At 39.6% G+C, this 23620-nt stretch overlaps 1 protein-coding gene across 2 annotated transcripts in view; it reads right to left on the reverse strand.

Moving 5' to 3' along the window:
• Positions 1–23620, reverse strand: part of kalrna (kalirin RhoGEF kinase a) — a 210285-nt gene that overhangs the window by 109494 nt on the left and 77171 nt on the right. For both annotated transcript variants that reach the window (XM_017692407.2, XM_017692406.2), the window contains exons 2-5: positions 16084–16158; positions 11014–11128; positions 4179–4371; positions 3225–3737 (exon numbers count right to left, since the gene is read on the reverse strand). In XM_017692407.2, the coding sequence (XP_017547896.1) occupies positions 3225–3737; positions 4179–4371; positions 11014–11128; positions 16084–16158 (896 nt within the window). The remainder of the gene's footprint in view (positions 1–3224; positions 3738–4178; positions 4372–11013; positions 11129–16083; positions 16159–23620) is intronic.

The following is a 23620-nucleotide window of genomic DNA, read 5'->3' on the forward strand; positions in this document are numbered from 1 at the left end:
ACTTTATCAAACTCATACAAAAAACGAGAAAAACACTGTTTTGTGAGAATATGGGCCCTTTCAATGAACTAAAGCCAAGCAATGGTAAAGTGGAAAAAAAAACCAAAAGCAAAAAAAAATTAAAACAGACTAATCTACCTGCTTTCTTCAATCTTTTCACTGCACAAATACTGCTCTGTCCTTCAGTAGAGTGACTGCCAAAAAATACATGTCAAATTAAAGGTGAAAGCTAACGGTAACTGTCACACATAGGGCAAGGCATGATAAATAATATATTTGTTACCTTCTCTGCCTTTGTATTAAGTAAATTACATCCGCAGTTCAATCTAATAGGTCTAAGCTGAGACTGAAAGGATGGATTAATTAGAGCATTAATTAGACCAAAGACTGTTTGCACTTGGCCCTGCCACACAGCAAAGCCTGGCACAATGACAGGCAAATTACTTTAAGCTCTATTTTGCTCAGGATAAACAAAAGGTGCGTATCTTAAAAGCGACTCTTGATAGAGTCCATGATTAAAAATCACACAGGGTCCTCTAAAGAAATGCAATCATCAGAACAAAACCCTCTTCCCCCAAGGCATCTGGGCTTGCCTGCTAGACTATTTCTCCACTATCACATCTTTATTGAAAATCTTTTGCTATAGAGCAAAGGCTTCAAAACAGCTCTTCTGACCAAGCCTTAGGGCATCTACCTTATGTCAAGAGAATTATCTCCAACCCAACGTGGTGCAGATCAAACACCCAGTAATCAGAGAGAAAGAGAGAGCCAAAGTGAGGTCACCCAAGAGCCCACACTCTTAAAGAGAAACACACATGGAAGTCTGGACCCACTCTGCTCGCCTTTATTATGGTCTTTGATCTGGAGCTGTGGAGATATGAGCAGCCTTCACTAGGATTACACTGAAAGACCTTCATTTCAGCAGCGCAGAATGCAAAAGAATCCTCTTTTTAAACTGTCAATGCACCAAGAAATAGTGTGGAATGAACAGTGCACGGAATTCTGAGAGCAGGTGCACTGCTAAAGCACTGGACTGAGAGAGAGAGAGAGAGAGAGAGAGAGAGAGAGAGAGAGAGAGAGAGAGAGAGAGAGAGAGAAACATAGACAGGGCAGTTACTGACAGATACAGCAAGGAGAAGGACAAAAGGTATCAGAAAATTAAGAAAACCAGACAGACTAAAAGAAAACTTTGCAAGGCTAGCCACTGGCTATTCTGTGGTATGAGCTTCTAGGCTAGACAAGTTTTTGGATCAGCATTATTTGTCAGCAAGATTGAATCACCTCCTAAAGTCCATGACTGTGTAGACGGCTGATTCACTATGAGGCCATAAGCAGGAACACACTGCCTGCCTGTGCTATACTTCAATGTTAAATCTGCAAAAAACTGAATATATCAAGCTTCTCTACATAAATCTAACCTTGAACAGTGAGGCAACTGCAGTTCATCCAAATTTATTCCCTCCTGTAAACTTAGCTTAATTAGTCTGCGACATGCAAATAAAGCGAGAGCTAAATGAACTAAATCGAGACAATGGGAATCATTTTTTATTAAAACAGGGCTTCTTTTGTAGCCTAGTGTTCTCTCTCATCTTCTATATAACAATGGCAGGTTTCAGATATAACCAATGCTGATCTACTGTTCCAAAAGCAGCACAGTCTCCAACAGTTTCAGTTCATTTACATTCTGTACAAGCCAAATACAGAGTATATAGACTGAATTACTGAATGGAGGCCTATTCTGTGCCACCTCTGTTATCATCTGGAACACTGGTTTCATGAATAGCTGTTTTAGAGCAGAACACCTCCACGCAGACAACAAACTAAATTTCAGTATCCCAGCCCAGCATGCAAGCTGTGCTTTGTATCCAGTGCAAGGACAGTAAGATGTGCGCCTTGAGTAAACATGTGCACCCAGGGGACGTGTTTTAACGCTGGAGTGCATCCATACAAGAAGAGCTGTGTATTCTAACCAGAGGAAACCCCTGAGAATGTGCTGTGTACAAGGCTGTGTTAACCTAGGATATTCTGTTCAAGGACCTATCGATCTCACTGACATTGTATTGTAATGTCTTATGGCTCTTACACATAGCACAACCATGTTTTCTGTTTACCCAACATTATTACAATAACACACAACAAAATGACTGAGCCACATCTCAACTTGAAAGCCCATCGTACCCATACAAGTGGAACAAGAGGGAATTAAGACTGCATGTGGTACATGTAAGCACTATGAGGTAAGTCTCTTGGAATATCTTTGCCAGCTTAGAAATAAAACAGTTTTATTTGGCATTTTTGTCAAATTAGCTACATGCAGTTGGTTTATCATTTAGCTGTATATTATTGCTGTGGTGATTCATGGAGTCTAAATTTTTAAAAACATGAAAGGTTCCTTTTGAAAAATGGCATCCCAAGTTGTAAGGTTCTACTTGCAGCCCAATCAGTGCAGCTGATGAATGTGGGACAACCAATCAGAATTCATGTTTTGTCCAGGTCTATAAGCTCAGCAATTAGATAATACTGTACATTCTAAAGCAATAAATCATTGTTGTCAGAATAAAACCACTTATCTCCAAAATGGTGACTTTACAGGAGAAGGAAAAAAGTACTTTACTTTTAATGTAAGTAAATGGAACCAGACTTTTTATCCAAGTAATTTTAGGCTGTTTGTTTGGTCCATCCATCATTTAATTTACATACAAGGTAAAAGGCAACAGGTATTTTCAAATTATGTCAAAAACTGAAAAATGACAAAAATTGAGATACAAAGTTTACTACTAATAATAAGTTTACTAATGCTGATAAACGCATATTTTGATTATATTGATAAATGCATATTTAACTTAACAGTGAGTTATTAAATTTCTTCTTCCACGTAAGAATACAAATGTGGTTTTGACTGAAAGTTTAGAATCTGCACCTTCAACAGAATTTCTCCATTTGTTTCAATGAGCATCAAGCCAGCAATTATTAATTATTTCAAATTACCCTGTGACTTCTGTTCACTATAAACAGTCTGCAGTTTAAAGGGTTAACTGTGTTAACTGAGGGGATCGAGTGCTTTGTCCCTAAGGCAAAAAACGAATGCACAATACTAATCTCATCGCTGACGGATTATTATAACAGATCTAAGAAACACAGCTCATTGACCGATCCATGTTGTGTTATAAGGTTCTCTTAAACTTGAAGGCTCAGATGATAAATGGCAAAAAAAGCCCCCTCACCTTCTCTGCATCCTGCTCGAAGAGGCGGAGCTGGAAGCACTGGTCCAGCTTCAGCTTCCTCACATGCCACATCTGGTGCAGATGTTGTCTGGTGCTGTGCAGCTTGTCCAGCAGGCTGGCGATCTTAGGCACCACACTCTGGAAGTCTGCACTGCCTGAGATACAGTTCCTACCAGAGAAACCATCGCTGGAGCGAATACACTGCAGCAGCCTCTGACCCTCTCGGTCCAGCTCCTCCACTGGAGCCTTCATCACCTTCTTCTTCAGTTGAGTGTGCTCTTCTATGAGCCGCCGCGAGCCCTCCACATCCACAGGGAACTCTTTCTTAGCTAGAAGCTCCTGCAGGTCCTCCAACCGTGAGAGGAGGTGCACAGCATTGCCTAGAAACTCTTCCAGTGCCACGCGCAGCTCCATCCACTCCTCGTGGTTGTACTCTAGTGAGCCTTCAAAGTCGTCTGTTAACTGTGATGGGTCTACCAGCTTGGTCAGACCCTCCACTGACACCATACTAGTCTGCAGGCAGTAAAGAGAAAGAAAGAGCAAATTACTCCAGAGAGGAGAGGGAGATTCTGTTTCTCCTTAGAGTAATATATCTGGAATTTAATCAAGTAATAACATAAAAGAATGAAGTAGGAGCGATGCCATATAATTTACACTGAGAGTTCTGTAATGTTCCTAGATAAAGTTTCCTTCTCTAACTCTTATATGATCAGAAAACAACATAATCAATAAAAATCAACAACTGGGGAACTGTCTTTTGAGGCTTTCAATAAATTATTTACATATGCAATTAAATCTGGAAAAATGAATGTCTGGCATTTACTTCAATTAAAAATGCCTCTGGCTAACCATGCCTATTAATTAATTACAACTTCTAAACAAAGTGAGCCTTCAGCAACACTGGCAGCCGCCCATTACAACTATATGACAGTTGCCACAGGCTTTTAACAGTACCTCAAAAGTGAACTTGGCGCTGCCAAAGTTGGTCTTCTGTTTTTGCCAGAAGTTGTCAGGTTTGATGATGAGGGCGACACAGATCTCAGCTGGAAACGCTTCCTGCAAGGTCTTCAATAATGGCTTGATTAGGTCCCACTTAGAGCCACGCATATCAATGATCACTGTGAAACCCCGCTTACACACATCCTCGCTGGAGAGAAAGCAAAACAGAGAGACAGAGAGACAGAGTGAGAAAGAGATGTCATAAAACATCACTGATATCTTGTAGTACACCAAGAGAACCTTGATCTGAAGAGACCACTGCTTAATGATTTTCAGTCAAATTAGATTCAGTGATTCCCCTAACACCTAGAGACAGAAACGTCTGTTACACACAGGTCCAGAGGCTCCAATCCAGCAATGCTTCTATTTTTAGTCTTTTCTTCAGCAGTAGCACACAGCCATTGGAAGATAAAAATATCAAATAATTGCTTTGCTCCTCTCCTGCCCTCCTGAAGTGTGTGCTTCACTACACCTTCAATTAATACAAAGCAGAGGTCTTTGTGCTGCTGCACAATGCAAGACATCCAAAACTATAATGAGACCACACAAAGCCTGTGCGATCACATGCAAAATAAGAGCAAAAAATTAGCTGCTTTCATTTCCTGACATTCCCTATTGTATATGGGTCACTGGTCCACAAACAACAGTAGCAAGGCCTGACAGCACAGGTCTAAACGTGAGGAAGCAGCCTGTGCAATTACCTGTCCTCATGCGTTTAGAGGTACATAAAAAGGTAGGTGTGTGTGTGTGTGTGTGTGTGTGTATGTGTGTGTGTGTGTGTGTGTGTGTGTGTGTGTGTGTGTGTGTGTTTGCGTCTGTTTTCGTGTTATCGTTGGGTATAGTTACAGCTCATATAACAATCGCTATAGCTTCCAACTATGACCAAGACAAAACAAGCCTACATACTACCTCACCTTGGAGTGAAGACTTGTGTAGTAACAGAATACATGTAACAGAGTTACGCAATCAGGATCCAAAAGCTGTAACAGTATTCCATTACAATTACAGAAAAAAGACAGCAGTAAGATTACAGGTATGTTATTAAAATACAGTGATTACTGTGAGGATTACATTAAGACCACTCTTGCACACCAAACATGATTTTTCAGGCAGCAAAAATGCAACATTATTTTGTTTGCCCTTTCACAAGCAACATCTCTGCTGTATCTGTGGTTGGCATAGCAGCAACTGATCCATAATTGGTTGGCTGTGTCTTTAGCAATAAATGTCCAAAAATTGCTTCTCATCATATTTGCTGTACACTTCCAAAAACAACTCAAACTAGGCTATAAGTGAAAATCTTCAAAGTTTCAGTTCCTGAATGAGGGGATATAATGTGACCCACCCAATTGGCCTCTGAGCCTTTTTTATAAGGAGAGGAACGCAAACATGTTGCATTAGATATGTCTGCCAACCATATCATGTTTTCATGTTTCATTAAACAAAGCAGTTTTGATGTTCTTGTTTAAAAACATCTTGTTGAAATTTGTTTAACTTCTTTTTATTTAATTAAATGACTTTTTAAAGAAAAATAACCCAAAAGTAATGAAAATGAATCAGATCACATGAGTGTAACACAGTATGTAACACCCCCAACCCAGTTAACAATGTGAGAGAAAATATATGTTGGCATCGTGGTACTCTGAATGTGTGACATGTTCACAGCGATATTACTTGGAGTGAATAATGCAGTATTATTCTGTTAGAGGGAACCAACAGGAAACATTCCAAAAAGAAATAAAATGAACTTGATGAAAACTTACATTCAAAACATTAAAAAAGGTTTTCACAACAGTTAGGCATCCAAAAGTTCAGATCACGCCCTTGTGGGGAACAGAGAGCTCAGAATCATAGCCTGCAGTGAGACAGGCTCAATACCATTGATTTTTCCCTACACACACACCAAACCACCACCAGGCACTGTTACACAGTGATCTGACACTGATGATGCAACCTATTCGGTCTACTAGAAATCGACAGGGTTACTGTATATGTGCACGGGCGTATGCGTCTGAGTGGATTCTCTGATATGTCCGTGCTAATTCTATTTATATTAAATACACTCACTGAGCACTTTATTAGATACGTCTACCCTGTACCTACATCTATAACCCATTTTGTCAGCTCCATTTACCATATAAATAGACTTCAAAATATGAAATTACTCTCTGTCATGCTTCCCATTCATCACTAGTCAAGACCCCACAGGACCACCACAGATCATTCTCAGCACTGCAGTGACACCGACGTGGTCATGACATGTCCGTGTGTGTTGTGCTGGTATGAGTAAATCAGATACAGCAGTTTTGCTGGAGTTTTTAAACACTCGCTGGCCACTCTATAGGACACTCCTACTTTGTTGGTCTACCTTGTAGATGTAGAGGTTGAGACAGCTGCTCATCTATTGCTGCACAGTTTCTGTGAGTCATCCTCTAGTCCTTCATCAGTGGTCAGTGGATGCTGTTGGCTGGATTTTTGTGGTTTGTAGACTGTTCTCAGTCCAGAAGTGACACTGAGGTATTTACAAACTCCAGCAGCACTGCTCTGATCCACTCATACCAGCGCAACACACACTAACATGACAGCTAACTAGAGTTTAGAACAAAATTTTGCATGTGACATAAGCTGTCATGACATAAAATACTGCAACATCTGTCATGACAATGACCGGTAATGGGAACATTTCACTGTTATGAAAACTCCAGCAGCACTGCTGTGTCTGATCCATTTGTACCAGCATAACAAACCCACCACCACCAAGTCAGTGTCACTACAGTGCTGAGAATGATCCACCACCCAAATAATCCCTGGTCAGTACTGGTCCTGTGAGCCTCTTGATCACTGATAAATGGGCTAAAGGTGGGGTAGGAAAGTATACAGAGAAACAGATGGACTACAGTCTGTAATTGTAGAACTATAAAGTGCTTCTACAAGGTAAAATTTTAATATATAAATAATTAATATATAAATATATATATAAAGATGCAGATCACAGATGCAGACACACTACCTGAGACCAAAAACACATTTGCTTCCAGATAACAAACACTGCATAAGAAGCTCAGTATCTCAGGCTCTCAAGAAAGTGGCTAAAAGGAACACACATCTATTATTCTAGATCCCCTTACAATGGGTTTGCAATATTGTCATGCCTGTGTGTTTGGCTTTGGGTCATTTGGGAAGAGCTGACAGAAGACCTCAAACTCAAGGCTGTGCTCACAACCACACACTAGCAAACCTACACACTCCTCCATCAGACTGACTGTGGTAAAGGGTCACAGGGTCATCTCTCTCTCTCTTACTCCCTGTCCCTATCTTAGTCCTTCTCCTTCTTTTGATCTCTCACTCTTACATTTTCGCTCCTGTTTGCTCTCTTCATCTCTTACATTTCTCTCATCTTTTCTTACTCTCACTAAATCTCTCTCTGTTTTTGCTCTCCCTTGTTCTCTCTCTTTTTCTCTCCCTCTCTCCCTTTCAAACTTCCTCTCTGTCTTTCTCTCAGTCTCTTATACTTTCTCTCCTTTTTAAACTCTCAATAAGTTCATCTGTGTTTAGGGTTCAGCTTGCAATCTTTGAAGTTAAGTACATAGGCCCAGTGCCAGCGCTAATCAATGACTCAGTGATCACAACACTACACATAATAGTCACACCAGCACTGACACACACACACACACACACACACACACACACACACACACACACACACACACACACACACACCAGACACTTCATGAAGTACATCTACCTTGTATCTAGTTCACTGTCCATTTTTTCAGCACTGTATCATATAGGAGCACACACAATTACAGACTGTAGTCCATATGTTTCTTTATATATGTTGTTAACCCCCTATTACCCCGTTCTCCAGAAGTCAGGACCCCCACAGTACCGTTAAAGATCAGGTATTACTTGGGTGACCATTCTAAGCACTGTAGTGACACTGACACAGTGGTGGTGTGGGTTTTGATAACAATGTAATGTTCCCATTACCGGTCATTGTCATGACAGACGTCCGTGTTTGATGTCATGACAGCTTATGTCACATGCAAAACTGTACCATGCACACTAGTTAGCTGTGATGACATCTAACAATATGACATAAATTATGACAATTACTGATAATAGTAACAGGACACTGTCATATTACTGAACATAATGTCATGATAATTCATGACTAGCATATGGCATCTGTCATGAAATCTTTATGGCAATTCATGTGTATAAGGGTTCAAGTAAAGTCTTAGCTAGTCCTCTCCCTCCAGTAATAAAATCTAACTGTGAGTGGTCACAAAAAATTAAACATTTAGTGCATTTGTAAACAAAGTGTTTTCTTTGTTGTTTTGTTGATTCTGACAGTGCAAATTAGCCATATTTTCCCCAGTTTCTACAAAGTCAAGACAATTTGTCCTAAAAATATACAAAAACACACACACACTGCCACTGACAAACACACATGCACACAAACACATGCATAATCGCAGTTAATAACATTGCTACCATGATGTACAACCAGAGTCAACAGCTCAGAGGTGAGATGTTGAGCCCAGTAGTTTTGCAGAGTAACAAACCTAAGTAGACACACATACACATACAGACATAGAGACAAAATCACGCTGACACACAGTGCATTTAAAGCCAACTAAAACAGGAATGTTTTTGCTGCTGTAAAATTCCTACACTGTTTTCCCTCACAAAATAGGCCAGCATTCCTCTTAGTCATGCCTAATGTAAACATACTACATGCTGACCTTGATCGTAATCTTTAACCATTGCATGCCACACGGCAACAGTCCATACTACATCAGCGAGACATGTGATCTGATATGTAGATGGGCTAAAGCAGGCGTGTAGGCAGTTGTGTGGAAGGACACCAGCTGTCTAGCAGTGCTGGTTGTAAATAACTGGTGAAGCGGGTCTGTGGGGAATGCAGTAATGGTGCTGTAGGGAGAAGGGGGTCACTGTAGGCTGTGGGGTGTCCTGTAAAGGGATTCCACTGAAAAAGCATGTGCTTTCCCAGATCAGTTACCAGAAACAAGGCCATTCTCTTACTCTTATTAACAGTTGGCAGAACTAACATATGGTATAACAACTACACACATGATTACACACACACACATGCATACACATAGTTATTCTGGACCCCATCTTACACAGCTTTTACTAGGCTGTATGGGGGAAATACCCATGAGCTATCATAAGAAATGAATAGTGATGCAGGTAAAAATAGGGAGAGGCAAGGACATTGTGGAAAAAAGCACCAGTTTCCGTAACTACAGTATCAAGGACAAGCTCCTCAGCCACATTGGCGGCACAGCAACAGCAGGTCAAACAGACCAACATAGAAATATTCAGACACACAGAGGGCCTGATGTATTAAGCTTTCTGCATTAGTTTCAGGCACAAATCATACACATTCTGCCAGTGAATTATATATTCACTTCTGCATGAGCCTACATGCACAAATTATGGGCCATGTACATGAAAAACTTAATTTCCTCATCATCTGCATTTGAGATCCCACAAACCTTGTGAGAATCATTCACACTCTCAGGATCAGACATAGCAATGTGAGAAGACAGCACAAAATATGCCATGATATGGTCACAATATGTGAGCACAATCCATGTTATCCATGTTTCACAAACTCTGTTTTCTTACCCGGAGTAAAATAACCCTTGCAGAATATTTGGTGGGAAAGAACTTCATTTATTAACCTTGCTATCTCTTTGTCACTGATCTTTTTTTTTTTTTAATCTCAGGATTGGGGGTGGCATGGTGGCGTGGTGGGTAGCGCTGTCGCCTCACAGCGAGGAGGGCCTGGGTTTGATTCCCCGGCTGGGTGATCAGGGTCCTCTCTGTGTGGAGTTTGCATGTTCTCCCCGTGTCTGTGTTTCCTCCGGGTTCTCCGGTTTTCTCCCACAGTCCAAAGATATGCAGTCAGGCCAATTGGACATGCTTATTGCCCCTGGGTGTGAGTGACTGTCTGTGTCTGTCTGTCTGCCTTGTGATGGACAGGCGACCTGTCTAGGGTGTATCCTGCCTTCCGCCCAAAGACTGCTGGGATAGGCTCCAGCGACCCTGACGGAGAAGCGGCTTAGAAAATGGATGGATGGGTGGATGGATGGATCTCAGGCTTGTTGACAGATTCATTATTTTACTGCCTCTTTTAAACCTTGCAACATACAAGTGAGCAGTTAGCAGGAAGGCTATGTGCAGTTTGTGTGATAAGCTGCAGTCTTAGTACATCTAAATTCAGGCACTCTGTGGGTGCATACTACAGTCGTGTAAATGTTGTGTTTTGACTGTGCTCATACATCTATCACAGAGTCTCCCCCTCTATACAAGCTATTCTACTCCATATTACAAAAGAACAATGTGAAAAAAACACTAATACTATGATATGATTTGATCTGGTAATTTAGTAAATACAAAACCATTTTTCTGAGACAAAATGAATTAGTATAAGAAACTGAGTGTGTAATTATGGTCATGCCACAGGAATATCTATAACAATTATGCTGATATTGTAATATCTGAATTTATTTAAGTCTTATAAAAATGCCCAGATCAAAGAAAAGTAGGGGAATGTGAAACAAAACAAATTTTCTCCATATGGTGTTTCATTTCATGGTTCCTTTATCACTCAGTGAGCTACTAGCTGCACAGGTGCTGATTCATTTTAAACCACAGTCTTTCCAGGCTTTGTCAGTCGGTGTTGTATGGTGTAACTGGTAAATATGGAAAGTAATTGAATGTGGTGATGTTAATGGTGTGGAGTGTTGCTGCTGACCTGGGTACAGTGGACAGGTATGTGACAAGTCTCCTCAGATCTTCCTGCTTTATTCTGTCATGGTTACTCCTTGCTGGAAACGTCAGAATCGGCCCTCCTCTCTTATCACGACCACCTGAAGAGAGAAACACAAAACAGACCTTCCCTAAGCACAGATTCATCTGCTTAAAGTTAAACAAATCATGGAGTTTTGCTTCCAATACCTTTCCTTGACATTTATAACACAAGCCAAATATCATATGAGAGAACTCCCCAGCCTCCAAGACACTAATATGCTAATATGATACTGATGTGTTTTTCAGTAATGACTTTTTTCAGTTACACATCTGTTCAGACCCAAAATATAAGGACTGCTTATATTTTGAAAAATGGGGCAGGAGTATGCACTGTAGCAATACTTTGTCAGTTCAACTTAAAAAAAAAAAACCTTCATGTGATAACAAGATATTTAACTTGTTTTTGTTCTACCATATAGGTGCAATTTGTAGGTTTACCATTACTGACTGTTGCCATCTGTTGATGCACATCAGATTCTCTAATATAAAATTACCTGAAATACACATCCCCAGTACAAAGACCATAGCTCATCTTTACCCACGTACCCAACATTCATGTTAATCATCCTCTTGTCCTCTGATAGGACATTTTTGGTTAGCACTGACTGTTCTCAACCCAGCACAGTCACTGATGTGCTTAAAATCCCAATAACACCACTATGCCTGATAGCAGAGCCACACTACTATGCCATTACTGCTCGTGACACTGCTATGATGAAAGTGGATAACCACTTAAATAATATCTGTTCTGCAGCAATGCTATGGTGGTCTCTTTTCATTGCTAGATGAGGTAGAGGGGGGCTAATAAACTGTGCAGGAACAGATGGACTACAGTCACCGTCAACCTTTGAAGTGCACCTACATCGCAGATGTTCTGAATTAAATGACCAATGATTGTTGAGCTAATAAACTGAGAACTCTGTGTCGTTAGAGAGAGACAGCAGAAGGAGAAACATGTCGTGATGCGACTGTGCTCATACATCTATTGCAGAAACATAATGAATAAAAACAGAAAGAAAGAGACAGAGTGAGAGAGTAACGGAATGGAGAGGAGGCTCGCCTTGTGGGAGTGATAGTGCTGACAGATGTGTGCTGACATTTTTAGGGAGTTCCTCAACTGCTGCTGTCTGATTCACACACACACACACACAAACACACACACGCAAAACCTCCAAGTCAGCTGATATATCATCTCACAGTGCCATGCTTTATCTTTCTGGGCAAAGTCGAAGACCACCCTCCTCTTTTTCGGGAGATGCAGGGGGACATCACAGCTGAGAACTCTCCAATATATTTGGGATAGAAAAAGTCCTTGTAAGTGACATTAGAGAAGTTGCAGCACACTGCAAATACATTCATATTCCTCTCTTTTTGTTCAAGGTCTTAATACTGCTTCATGTTAACATTCTCCCTGTGTGTATTAGGGTACATGTGAGCATGTCCTGCATAGTGTTAAGCTCTTTTATGAGAATCTGTCCTGCCTACAGGCCCCTTCCTCTTTCTCTTATAAAAGCTCATTCCAGCCTGATTTACTCTCCTTATTAACACAATGAGGCAGAACAGGAACATAAGGAGAAGCACTGAAGATTCAGGAATAGAGAATTCTGACTTAAAACTCCATAACATGCAAATATGAAATGCTTTTATCATAACATTAACAGAACAAAACAGCAGTAGAGTGCAGGTGCAAACAGCACAACACTAGAATCAACTCCAGACTTTTGTTATGTCTTTTGTCCATGAACTAATGATGCATTGACACAGCTTAATTGAAGCTGACATTCTGTACATCCAGTTATTTACAGCAGGGGTGTTCAGTTCCAATACAAGAGGGCCGGTCTCCAGCACAAAGGAGCAGACACCGGTCCTGCTGAGGGGGTTAAAGACCTTCTACAGCCTTGTCCAGCTCTCCTGGAGTAACTGCCTGTCTCCTAGACTGTGCTGGGAGACACAGCAAACCTTGCTCCTCTAGTGCACCTGTTGCTAATTTCATTAACCCCTTAATAGCTGAAGCTGATTTACAACCCCCCATGCTACTTAACTGACCAGATCTATATCCCAGAAGTTGAATTGAGTTGATGCTATACTCTGATTAAAAAGTGTTCCTGTCATTTTTTTTAGCTTTTTTATCTCAAACAGTATTTTGTGAATAACTACACTTCAGTATTGTCCACCGAAATAGTCCACACAAAAAAGTTCATGACCATGATTTTTTTTCTTCACTTTAAACCATTTTAACACAGCTTTCCTTTACATTTGATTTTGAATGGTCCAATAGAATTGGTCTAAATGCACTTGGAATAAAATCTACATTTTTCTTCTTTACTTCTGTAAAGTTCAGATATGTCTTACAACAGTGATGATATGCATACGCCCATTTTTACTACTGCATTAAATGCAACAAATTTAGTGCTCAATACAATAGATGGTCTTATTTGGACATTTTGATACTTCACTGTGGGTTTAACTGTATGTCTGCAATCGCTTTTCTAAATTGCTGTTTATTTCCAGCAGGTAATCTGCTCCAAAACAACTAAAAAAATTTAAGTGGAAAGGAATCTAGGGCTGCTGACAACTGGAAGCCACAAATAGCAGAACGACACGCGCACCTGCATTTACATCATGCACAAACATCTCTAATTGGTTAGATTGGCTGCTACTTTCTCAAAAGTGCATTCTGTTTGAATGTGTTAGTCATTGCATTAGTCTGTTAGTTGTGTTAGTCATCTTTGTCATCAGAGTGTTAGTCATCTTATTAATCTTTTTAAGTGGTGCCATGACGATTACATTAACAGGGTAAATGTGCTCTATGCAACGTCCAGCTCAAACACTTTTCCTGTAAAGCAGCTTTTTGAGCATATTTCAGCCATGATGAGCTAAGTAGGCTCATTAGTCCTGTGATTTAGTTTCAGTGCTGGGAAAATAAAATGTTTAATTACAAGAGGCACATTTTTGCCCACCGTTAACACAAAAGTGAAATGTGACAAACTGATACAATGAATTTTCCAGTATTGGCCACACAGAGAGTTCAGAGTTGGAACTGGTATTATTTGTTAAATTAGGACAGAATTACTATTCAGTAGCTACACATACTCAAACAGTGAAGTCCCAGCCCACAGGAGCTCAAAAAATATTGAAAGATGTAGAGAACATGGGACCCCTAACATCGGTACAAGACCTGGTACAAGACCACCAACTGTCAGATAAACAGCACTTAAAACTTAAATCTTTAAAGGACAGGAGAAAATAAAGCTCCACTTCAGCCTCAGTCATGGGGGCAATTATGGACTGGAGGTTAGGGAACCAGCCCTATGATCAAAAGGTCGCTGGTTCGATCCCCTGAGCAAACAATATGTGACTGAGGTGCAGTTGAACAAAGCACCCAACCCCCAACTGCTCCCTGGGCACTGCAGATAGGGCTGCCCACCGCTCTGGGTAAGTGTCTGTGTGCATTCACTAGTGTGTATATGGTGTTTCACTGCACGGATGGGTTAAATGTGGAGGTGATATTTCTCTGTTGAGGGTCACTTAACATTAACACTCTCTCCATCCTTCCACTGTGAGAAGACAACTCAGCACTATGTGTCTAAAAGGATGTGGAGCTGTCAAGAAGCTGTTACTGAGAAAAGAAAATAGACTTAAAAGTGTAAAATTTGCTAATCAAGCAAAAAAGCTGCTGCTGTTCTCAGAACAATGGACTGACCAGAGTCCAAACATCACTGAATGTGTTTTGAATTACTTGGGCTATACGAAACAGCAAATGCAACCAACTTCTAATATTGAATGTTGAAGATGTGGAAAAATAGCTCTGCAGAGCAGAAGCAAGTCTATGGAAAACAATAGAGGCTGGAATAAAGATGAAAGGTGGACACATTGAATACTACAAAATGTGATGTTATATTTAGTTAATAAGGTTTCTGTACACTTTTCTGTTAAATATACTTTATGCTCCTTTTTGATGATGAAAAATGAATAATGTACATGAATATGTAAATAAAGGCTATTTTGACAGGAAATTAAACAAATAAACGGTGGTCTTTGGCTTACTGTACTGTACTATTGCACACACAATACATTTTACAATGAATGCTTCCTATGATATTCTGCATCTTTTTCTTTGGCTCTCTCATACATATTTCCTGCCTACTAAGTATTAACCCTTAAACTGCAATATTCATATTAGTTTCATAACAGTTTCTGCATGACTTTCTTGTGCTCTGGTGTAATACATGCAGGTCTCCCACACGTGTAATCATTGGCATTTTCATTACAGGAAGGTTAATGTTTGCTACACTTCTCTCTTCTAAATCGCATGCACACTTAGAAATATCAAAGTGTCTTGTCTGTTTCTACCCAAGCAATTGTCATCTCATTCGAACCACAGACAGAGATGAATTAATCCTCATATTGATCCAGGACCAGTTCTGCACTCTCCTATACACTGAATAAATTGATGCATTGAATTACTTTGATTCAAATATGTACCCCATTTCCATAAAGTATCATATCACAACCTTTCAAATATGTAGTTACTTTTGGCAAATGGTGTTGATGTACTGTATTATATACATATGAAAATGATAAAAAAGGAGCTCTTCAGTTGTTCTTTAGTTAAGGTAATGTAGCCATATCAACTAAAAGAACAACTGCTTAAATCACCCCAAAGAACCAGAAACAACAATTCAAAAGTCAGAGGCGTTGGGTCAGATTTTGTGGAGGTTTTTCAGACGTCATAAGTCTTTATACATCACATGCACCAATGTTACAAAATGTTGATTGTGCAATAACACATTTCCACGAGAGAGGTCCCCAAACCCCCAAATCATAGTGTAGCTTTAAAAGTTTCTTATTCGTAGGGGAAAGCCTCTTTTTTGATAATTTTTGAAACATTTTGATAAAAAGCATTCTGCTATTGTTGCACATCACTGAACCTTTATTTTGGTACTATTACTATGTAGAACCCTTTTTGCTTACAATGTAGCTCCAAAAAAGTGCAGTTACAGAATACACTCACCTGACACAAAGGCCACTTTTTCTCTCAGCACAGGCAGAACATCACAGGCCTTAATCCCCTCACTCCTGAAAGACCCTGCAGACCAGAGAGAAAGAAAGACAAAGAGAGATTACTCAATCTGCTTTCATCTTTAATCTCATTACCAGATTAACGCATTCCACCACAGAGGCTGCAAAAATGTAAATGTCAGCCTTGTAAACCTTCATGACGTCAAAGAAAATGCAGTTGGGAAGTAAAAGGAGAACAACTTCAAAAAGCTGAAAAAAAGTACAGAGAAAGCTAGATGAAGAGAGGAAGAGATGAGTGAGTGAAGGAGGGGGACCATCATGATTCTTCTGTCATGAGAACAGACAGCAGTAAAGGCAGGCGTGATGACAAATGCTGGTCTACATAAGGACACGCAAACTTTGTGCACAGTCATGTGTGTTGTGCATGCTGGCAGGGCAGAAGAGTGTGACTAAGTGGATCAAATGACTGGTGGGGCTGGAGCTCAGCTGTGCTGCAGTCTGCTGACTTTCCAAACTCCTCTCACATGCACACTGTCCTCAACACAATCTGTAAAACTAAACACATACATCCTAAATGTCCACTGCACATGCAGGCCCTTAAACATTTTACATGGTTTATTTGATTCCATACAAAAGAGAATTAGTCAAAGTCTATAAGAATCCATTGCAACAATATAATTAATTAGTCATTAACAAAAAATAGTATTCGCTCTCCCAAAATGCCAAGTGACCTACTCGGACGGAATTTTTCCGGTTTTAAGATTTTAGAAAATTCAGGGCCATTAAATCCAGCACAACAGGACTTGCTAACAGCTTTACCCAAGGGCTGAGGCACTGATTACCTGCAGTGGACACCTTGTAGTTTAAACTTCAACAGGACTTAGCAAACTCCCTCTACAACATAACTGTACAACTACTCAGTGTGTATTTGCACTGTGCAAATGTATGTTTTGTTCATGTTGCTGGAATAAAACCTTGTATCTCTATTTTTGTTGCTTTTTCAGTTTTTGACATAACTGAAAAGGCCTTCTGCCCTTTACATTGTGTGTAAATTTCATAATGAATGGACCAAAAGAAACGGCCCAAAATGACTTGGAAAAAGGTCTGATTCCATTGCCTTACAGTAAAAGTAAAGTTTTTTTTTTCTCCTGTAAAGTTCTCATTTTGGAGATACAAGGTTTTGTTTTGACAACAGTAATATGTTAATATGAATCTGTGAAATAATGTATGTATTAGTTATTATATTACATAATAACTCCCTAGACCTTGCACATATGTAGATATTCAAATACAGTCATGCATAAAAGTCTGAATACCCCCAATTTTACATGTTGCTGAGTGTCTAAGTGAAAAGTTAAATTTGGAAATATGCAAATATCAGTGCACAATTTCTATTCATTATTATTTTAATGTAACATATTGGGAAAAAATAAAACATAAAACATTAATTGCGCTTAGTTGTGATTTCATCATGTATTGGTGATTTGTAAAGCATAGTTTAATATATATTATGACAAGAAACATTTACACCATCTCATCCCTGGTATAGGGAGACAAGTTCCATATTGGAATTCCTTTAGCAACCATATCTTACACACACACACACACACACACACACACACACACACACACACACACACACACACACACACACACAGCAGTGACTCATATCATACAGACTGCCACAAAATTTAACAAAGGCACACAACTTTTTGTGTGCTAGTATAAAAGCGATGGGGTGCAGGCAGCAGGAGGATGGAATGCTTCCCGTTTTGTCCCATTTTAAGATGACAAAAGCTGTTTCCTCCCAGCAGAGCAGCATCCACTCCAGCTGTGGAGGAGTCTGCCCCAATACAGCTCTACAGATTGCAGTAAATCTTCCTCTCTCGCTTTACCTCTCGACCTTCTTCTTCCCTCCTCCTCTCAACTCACTCTCCTCTTTACGACAATGCCTCTTCCTTCCTCTCTGTCTACATTTCATTGCTTTCTCCATCTATCTGCTTATCTCGCCATCGCTCAAACCGTCCAGCAGTCTCCCATTCGCTCTCTTTCACTCTCTCCCTCTCGCTCTCTCTCACTCCTCTGACTCGCTCACTTACTCTCTTGAGTAATGCTGGTTTGGAGATTAGGTTCTTTGTGTCTTTAAACCTTTAACCTCATGGCCATAAAACACAGAAACCTCAGAGAGAGAGAGAGAGAGAGGAAAATAAAAATCAGAAGAAAAGAGAAGAGAGAAAGATAACCGAAAAGAGATGAAAAGACGTGTCATCTGCACTTGGCAGAATTAAGCCATCCAAACACTCCGCGTTTCCCTGAAGACTTTCAGAGAGGTGAAGACGTGTAGCTGGCTCGTGGCTCCATATTCAAGACGAGATACAGCCAGCATCCCATTAACGAACAACTGCATTAAAGAAATGAGATGCAGTACACTTCAACGAGGAGGGAGAGAGTGACATCACGTATAAAAGACTTACTTCAGCACTTCCAGGAAGTGATTACACAGTACATTCACGGGGAGTGGGGAATAATATTAATCCGTAGATGATTAGAAAGGGATAACTAGGATATGTAGCACCCTACATTTTCTACTCTTTAAAATGTTCTGGTTTAAAGAGTAGGAAAAAACCTACCTGATGGTGTATCTTAAAGGTGGTAGGAACAGTTTTGGGATTTATTGTGGGAGTGGACTGTTTTGAATTTTGGTGGACAACCAATTTAAGAGTTACACTAATTCTAAGTTGCTTAGGTGAAGTGTTCCTAAATGGCTAGACTAGTACTGAGAACTAGTTGAACACCACTATGGTTGCATGAGTTATTTGAGTAATCCATGCTGGGTCTTGTAGTGAAAGAACTCCAAAGAACAAAAACATAGTGAATTCTGTCAAGCCAGTGAGGGTTAAGGATATAATGCCGCATAACACCACAAAGTATTAAGATGGAATGCCCCTTTAATGACATACCGTGCAATAATAATGTTTAGCTGAAGCCGTATAAATATAACAGAAATAGAAGCAGACAAAAGGTACAATGAAGCGAAAGGAGTGGGGTAAAAATAACAGAAAGACAGGAGGCATGGCATGAGCCAAAGATAAACAGGCTGGGAGATATGAAGAGAAATGAGAGAGGGGGTTACAGAGTGCTCAAGACAATCTCAGCCCAAGCCCAGGGAGTGTGTGTTTATTTAACACTCCTACACTTTCCCATCTCTCCAAACCTGTCTATGATCCTGGTTAAAAGCTTTCTTTATCCTAACCAACTCCACCATACATTAGGCTACAGTCTGCTGTCTGTATGATAGAATATGGAGTGGAGTTTGTGGGTCTGCCTAAACCCAGTGGAGACAGATTACTCTCTCACTATCAGTGATAGTTTAAGTAAAGCAGTGAAGCCTCTGTATAACATATATACACTCTCTCGCTGAACTTAAAGCTCTGAAGTGTGACAGGTACACTTAGACATGATCAAACAACTTCATAAAGCAGTGACAGATGAGTTCCAATTAGGAGTATACATCTATAAATGGATTCACGGATCATTCAGTGGTTCACAGACCTTAAAATTTCATTATTATTTGATTAGCTTTAAAAAGAAAAAGAAAACTTAAGATAAAAGTTAGCTGGCAGAATAATCTACAAAGTAGTTTTGGCCAAGAACACGAATGCATGCTTTAAAGATGATCAGTTCAAGACTGGCTTTGCGTGGTGAGAATTTCACACAAACTAAATTTCACTTGTGATGCATGATGTCAAATCTCCTGCATCTCACTTGAAACTTGTTTGAAACTCTACCTCAACACCTCATGAACAGGAAAAAAAAACACAGAATGATCTCTTAGAATAATGTTAGCATAACTATTTATGTTCTTCTCTTGACATAAAATGCACAAATACAGGGTAAATAACACATCACAGATCATTTAAAGAATCAGAACAATGTGATATATGCAAAATACCAGCTTCTAATCTTGCTAACCAGTGGAATAACTGAATGTGTTGCATCTGACAAGCTGCATGAAAGTTTAATGTAACGTGTACATGTAACGTATTCCAAGTTGAATGCAGCTGAATTGCCACATTCAGATTGAGGCGTCAGAATAAATCTATAAATTTGTACCACACTAACAAGAATACTTGACAGCAAGAATACTCCTTCAATGGGCAAGCGTATGGCAAAGGAGGAGTAAAAACGGTACAGCCCCAGTTTTACGTTGCATTCATCTGAAACAAATCGTAATTAACTGATTCTGTCACATGATAAAGATGACAAGGCCCTAAAACAGCTGTGTTGTTAGCAAATAAAGAAGCCAAGTGGTGCATTAGTCTAAACTAAAGGGAAGTTCAGGCCTCTTCCCAAGGGCTGAGATAAAGAGCACTAATACATCAAATGTGGATGCAAAAATGCTTGGATAATGAAGCAACTTAATGACTTTCCGCTTTCTTGACTTTTGCTGAAAAACAGGCTGTTTGTCTGCTTAATAATTCTGACCGTCATGTCTGAAATTCTATTATCATTCATGCCTTTTATAGACTGAAATGCAAAAGCAATTAACTTCGTTAGTCATTTCAGAAAGCTGAGGAAGTGAAGCTCTTTATATCCACAGTATATGGAAGTGCGGGGAGGTTGAGTGAATATGACTAGAAGGAAATGAAAGGAAACAGAGGCATGAATTTGAGTTTAACAGACAAAGGTTTAATTCCCATCATTTATTCTGTGTTGTTAAGCTCATGATTCCAGTCTTATGTAAAGAGCGTCTTCTATGTAACGGCCTAGCTGTGTTAAAGAACCAGTGGCGGTGTTTAAGCAATTAGGTTGGTAGCTTTTAAGCAATTACTTCGAATAGCTGCTTCAACTGACGTGTCTTGTGCATGTGTCTTGCACACTTTGTATGTGTTGTGGAAACAAAGTGATGAGTTTAACAAGCAATTAAGTTCACACATGTGTGCCACACACCAACACTAATAGTGAATACAGCAGTCATCTGTGGCAGCGGTTGGTTAGTGTGCTGTAACATTAATCTCCCATTAGCACTGACACACAGTGGCTTGTGAAAAAAATACTTGTTGAATTTGCAAATGAGAAATGAATCCATTAACGAAGTCACACTATGCAAATGATATCTTAATTAGTTGGTTCCAGCTAACGAGAAACCAACAAATGAGAGCAAACGTCCCAGAGCGATGTAATCTGGAAAAACAGACATCGTCTTATCTCCCAGCAGCACACACACACATACATATACACACAGAGTTCCAGCAGCAAGACCACAAAACTACCCTGCCTCCTTTTTTTCAGAACCCCAACCCCCTGTCGTCAAGGGGACGGTTACCCTTGGCAACGCATCTACAAAGGAAATCAGGTCAAGCCCCTCCCACTGAGAGACTCAGCTCTGCCTTGCTTTCTGGACACAGAGCAAATTTCAAATAAATCTAATACATTTACTATGGCATCCATATACCAAAAGAGCAGAATGTGATATTTTAGGGCAGGCCATAGCCTGATGAACACTGATGTTCACTCAGAGACTCCCAGTTCTGCTTGCTGTGATGCACAAGGAGAAGCCAGACTCTGCTTAAACATTTTGCATCTTACAGACAAAGGAGAGCTGGGCTTCAAGGATAATCCATAATCAAGAGCAAATAGGAACCCCATTCACTACTGATAAAATTCAGTATCACAACATTTTCAAAACATGTCACAGTATGACTGTATTTGATAACATTTAAATTTGCATTAATAAAGTTAATGAGGCCATGCTGTCTGGATGCTGGCACTGATAACATACCCTGTGATCATGAATAATTTTAATCAACACACCACAGAAAAGAAAATAAAAATGATACAAAGATGCAAATATAGGCCAAAATGACATACCATAAATTATTTTACGGATCCAGAATGATATCCGATATACAAAAAGCATTAGTTTCCTACAAATGTGTTGCATGCAACCTTGATTATTTTTGAAGTTACATAGATATTTTGCAGAAAATAATATTTAAGATGGACTGGTGACCTGTCCAGGGTGTATCCTGCCTCCCGCCCGATGACTGCTGGGATAGGCTCCAGCACCCCCCCGCGACCCTGACGGAGAAGCAGCTTGGAAAATGGATGGATGGATGGAATATTTAAGAGCAGGCCATAATTCTAAAACACTATGTGTAAACATCACAGTGTGTTTGCTGTGATGCACAAGGAGTATAAATGTAACAATCACCATATTAAGAAAGAGAAATTAGGGAACCAGAGGAATAATTTGATTTTAAACTGCTTGCTAAATCATTTTTAATGTAAAAAGTTGTAAAATCCTGAAAATATGTTGTTTTATGATTTCCCAAAGGTTCTTATTAAGGAGGTGCATATTCCAGAGTGGTTCCACTATAATGACTCTTCATTGTTTTTAATACATAAAGTATGTGAACATGGCTTTGGAACTCCCACCTAGCAGTCTGGAGTTTCTCCAGCAGGCAATTAGCATGCAAGTCATTTCAGTGTTCATCATTTAGAGTGAAGATGTAGCCATTAACCTCACCAGGATCTAAAAAACGTGCATGTCTGAAGTAACAACCCAGATAGCAAACAGTCAGTGAATCGACGTTAAATCAATGCTTAAGCATCAATGTTAACTGCATTAAATAATGTTAAGAGTTGAACAGAATTCCAACTAATTTTCAGCGGACAAAATTATGGTGCATACTTACAAAGAACACTTCCATAATGTTCTAAATGTTAACCCAACAGATATGAGATTTTTCAGAAAGGAAGCTATTTCTTCAGCTTTCTTTTTTTCAAAAAATCAAAAGCACCTACTAAATGAGATACACTGCAGAAAGCTGTTGGGTTCTGGATCATCAGCCAGCAGCTTCACCGTATCTTCATCCAGTAAATCAAAACACTTGGATTCACACAGCTTTCCTCGAACAGCACAAAGGGAACCTGATATTAGTAACATCTTGACACATCCACACCTTATATATCATGTATGTTGAGTCAGTGACAACATCTGTATCCTGTTGCTTGCTTACGCACTATAGATTCTGCACATAAATCAGATGTTGCATGTCCGCTGCATCAGCTAAAATTCAATCCAATCCAGTATGCTGGAAGCAGATGAGTCTTACAATACGTCTTCATCTTCAGGGTGAGTTTTCAGGGTAAAGATAAGTTTCATGTGTGTCAAATACCCTTTTGGAATCCGCAGATCATTTGCTATTAGATGTCGCACACTTCACTGAGTAAGTCAATATTTCACATTAAGCCTTTCTTGTTCCTTATTATACTAAAAGACTTTGATCTATTGGAAAGAAATATCTCAATGTCACAGTTAAGAGCAGCATGGAGGAAAAACAGCCTAAACACTGAGATCAGTTGAACCCGTAGAATGTGGAGTTGTCAGTGGTGATATAACCATGTTGTGATTTTCTAAAAAGCTTACTATTTTAAAGCAAGCTGAGTAATTCTGTTAAACATGCAGCATCTAAACCAATTGATTTCACATTTGTGCTTCTAAGAAATAAAGACTTTTTTATGAT

The sequence above is a fragment of the Pygocentrus nattereri genome, chromosome 6 (genome assembly GCF_015220715.1).
Source record: "Pygocentrus nattereri isolate fPygNat1 chromosome 6, fPygNat1.pri, whole genome shotgun sequence".
Classification (NCBI taxonomy): domain Eukaryota; kingdom Metazoa; phylum Chordata; class Actinopteri; order Characiformes; family Serrasalmidae; genus Pygocentrus; species Pygocentrus nattereri.